Here is a 3,319-nt window from a genome sequence, read left to right on the forward strand (position 1 = left end):
AATGTGTGTTTCCCTCTTCTCAGAGCAAAAGAATACTTGGCTGAGGAAATTGGTGTTTTGAGAAGGTCTATATCTGATCTAACCTGCCAGCTCCCCTCTGACTTGCCGCCTTAACTGTCATCTGTCCTTACAAGACAGTCCATTCATCTCTGTGCTTGGTCCCTTTTGACATCCCAGCTCAGCTGACAACCAGGAATTGCATGAAAGCTTGTGGCCAGAAAGGTCTTATTGGTCTTTAACTGCGGAGCCTGAAGAGCATTCTGGATGCAGGTTTAGCAGTGGCTGCCTCTTCCCTTGCCTGCCCCCAAGTTTTCCAGAGCAGACCTTAGGGGCTGAGGCAGTCAGTGATGGAGGTAGGCAGCAACCGCTCCTCTGGGAGCTTCATTCTGATGGGTGTCTCTGACCATCCCCAACTGGAGATCATCTTTTTTGTTGTCATCCTGGCCTCTTACATATTGACGCTGGTTGGGAACCTGACCATCATCCTGCTTTCCCGCCTTGATGTGCGGCTCCACACACCCATGTACTTCTTCCTCAGCAACCTCTCCTCTCTGGACCTTGCCTTTACTACCAGTTCAGTCCCTCAAATGCTGAAAAATTTATGGGGGCCAGACAAGACAATCAGCTATGGTGGGTGTGTAACTCAACTCTATGTTTTCCTTTGGCTGGGGGCTACTGAGTGTATACTGCTGGTGATGATGGCATTTGATCGGTATGTGGCAGTTTGTCGGCCCCTGCACTACATGACCATCATGAATCCTCGGCTCTGCTGGGTGCTGGCTGCTATTAGCTGGTTGGGTGGCTTAGGTAACTCCTTGATTCAGTCAACATTCACTCTGCAGCTCCCATTTTGCGGACACCGGAAAGTGGACAACTTCCTGTGTGAGGTACCCGCCATGATTAAATTGGCCTGTGGAGACACCAGTCTCAATGAGGCCGTGCTCAATGGTGTTTGTACCTTCTTCACTGTGGTCCCACTAAGCATCATCCTGGTCTCTTACTGCTTCATTGCTCAGGCAGTGATGAAGATCCGCTCTGTGGAGGGGCGTCGGAAGGCCTTCAATACATGCGTCTCCCACTTGGTGGTAGTGTTTCTCTTCTATGGCTCTGCTATCTATGGCTATCTGCTTCCGGCTAAGAGCAGTAATCAGAACCAAGGAAAATTCATTTCTCTCTTCTACTCTGTGGTCACACCCATGGTGAATCCGCTCATCTACACTCTGAGGAACAAAGAAGTGAAGGGGGCCCTGGGACGATTCCTGGGGAAAGGAAGAGGGGCCAGCTGAGGAAAGCACAGCTGTCCTCAGGACTTACTGCCACTCCACCTTGCGTTCTGTTTTCTTATGAGAAGTTCTATCCGCGGTAAAGCCAAGGCATATTCCTGACAATTCTACACATTTGGAAGGTGGTTAGTGTTACTTGAGACATTTTTTGCTTATTTTCTAGAAATGCTACTGTGAGCCACAGATAACAGGGCAGGTATGTGACATTGTAGGTCCAGAGACTATTGATCTAGCACAAATCCATCTCACTGTCCCTGACTCTCATGTCCTCGTTATGTATTATAACATAATTCTGCTGAATTTGTTTTACTTTCTAAGGAAAAAGCCATGAAGCTTCTTGTATAATTTTCTATAATTCCATGAATTCACACCACGCATTATCAACTTCAGATGAAAATAGAATTCATCTTTGTATCTTAGCCATCCATTATCACGGTCCAGATCTGTCTCTTCTCAATACTACAGACTAACGATTCATCCTTCGACCTTCCCCTTACCTGATGTCTACATCCAAATTTACCTTCTACCCAATGTGATAATGTGAAAAGTTAGGCAAGGCCATTTGCCTTTCAATGCTAACCCAAAATGTCTCCATCTGGCTTTATTTACATCACTGCAGCTAACAGCCAGAGCCATTGGGTTTGTTAGCAGTCAGTGGACTGTGGAGTATGCTATGGTTCCTTAAGCAAGTTTAGGATGGTAGTCCGTTCATTAAGCATGTCCTCTGCCTCAAGTTTTAATCATCTAGCACCACTGTCCCAGAAACCCAACAACTGGTTTAGGACAAAACTTATCTCAAGAAACTTGTGAGCCGGGCAGTGGCGGTGCCAGCCTGGTCTACAGTGTGAGATCCAGGACATCCAGCTACACAGAGAAACCCCTGTCTCAGAAAACCAAAAAAAAAAAAAAAAAAAAAAAAAAAAAAAAAAAAAAGAAAGAAAGAAAGAAAGAAAAGAAAAGAAAAAAAACACTTGTGCATTGGAACCACAACACCTATATTGTAGTCCAAGCAATTTAAGCTTATCCTCAACTAGCTTACAAGTAAATGAGCCCCAGACTGTGGTTATTTTTAATCTCTTCTTCTAACTGCTGGCTTGGCTACCTCTCCAGTAGTGCACCCCAGACACTTGCTACTTCTCCTGGCCATGTGCTCATGGTCCATCTCCCTCATGGTGTCTTTCTCCTCTGTGTCCCTACCTTAGTATATATTCCAATTTTACTTCTAGTCTCTTGTAAATTTTCTTCTGAGACTTCACTCCAATTTTTATTATTTTCCATTTCTTGTATCTTTTTGTATTATCTTAAATGACTCTGCTCATTACAAGAATGGCAAAAAAAAGGAAAAAAGAAGAAAGAGAAAAGCTCAGCTGCCAGCACCAATCACCTGTGCTTGACAGAAGCCACATTCGTATGACACAATTGCTCAGCAGCTTCGTTATTAGAAAAGAGAAAATCAGTAGGTTTTAGAGTAGTTTCCAAGGCTTTTCAGCTTTGTTCCCATAGCTGTTATTTTATTTGCATGCCTGTTACAGTCTATGCTGGGTAAGTGCTAGGGGATGAAATCATATTGAGTGCGATCGATCACCTTTTTATGGTAAGAAAGGAGTGTTCCATGCAGACCATTTTCACGTTTGCTGGTTTGGGTTATCTTGTCCCTTGGATAGACTGGAACAAACCCTGAAACATTTTCTCTTCCAAATTTTCATAATTCCCCTTTAAAATCTAACAATATTATCCTAGCCTGAATTTGTTTCTCCAGTTCAGATCAAAGCCACAACTTAGTTTTCCAGTCGCGTCCATAGCAATAGTCTCCAGGAGGAGGCAACTAATATTACCTTGGTGATCTCATCAAAGGACATCATCTTGAAGGCACGCTCAGATCAGATCAGATCAGGTTCTCAGAGACTAGTTTATGGTGCTCATGCTCCTACAGCTAATCTGGAAGCAGAATGGGGCTGGCTCACGAGAGTCGGAATTACAAGGAGACAGGGCAGTCTTGAGTTTTGAAATAACTACAAGAAATGCAGGGAGAAAAT

At 44.1% G+C, this 3,319-nt stretch overlaps 1 protein-coding gene across 1 annotated transcript; it reads left to right on the forward strand.

The window, feature by feature from the left end:
* The first annotated feature begins 347 nt into the window (after positions 1-347).
* On the forward strand, positions 348-1,286 carry LOC116086277 (olfactory receptor 15). The gene has a single exon (XM_031364612.1). The coding sequence runs from the start codon at positions 348-350 to the stop codon at positions 1,284-1,286; it is 939 nt and encodes a 312-aa protein (XP_031220472.1).
* Positions 1,287-3,319: the final 2,033 nt, after the last annotated feature.

The sequence above is a fragment of the Mastomys coucha genome, unplaced genomic scaffold, assembly GCF_008632895.1.
Source record: "Mastomys coucha isolate ucsf_1 unplaced genomic scaffold, UCSF_Mcou_1 pScaffold12, whole genome shotgun sequence".
Lineage (NCBI taxonomy): Eukaryota > Metazoa > Chordata > Mammalia > Rodentia > Muridae > Mastomys > Mastomys coucha.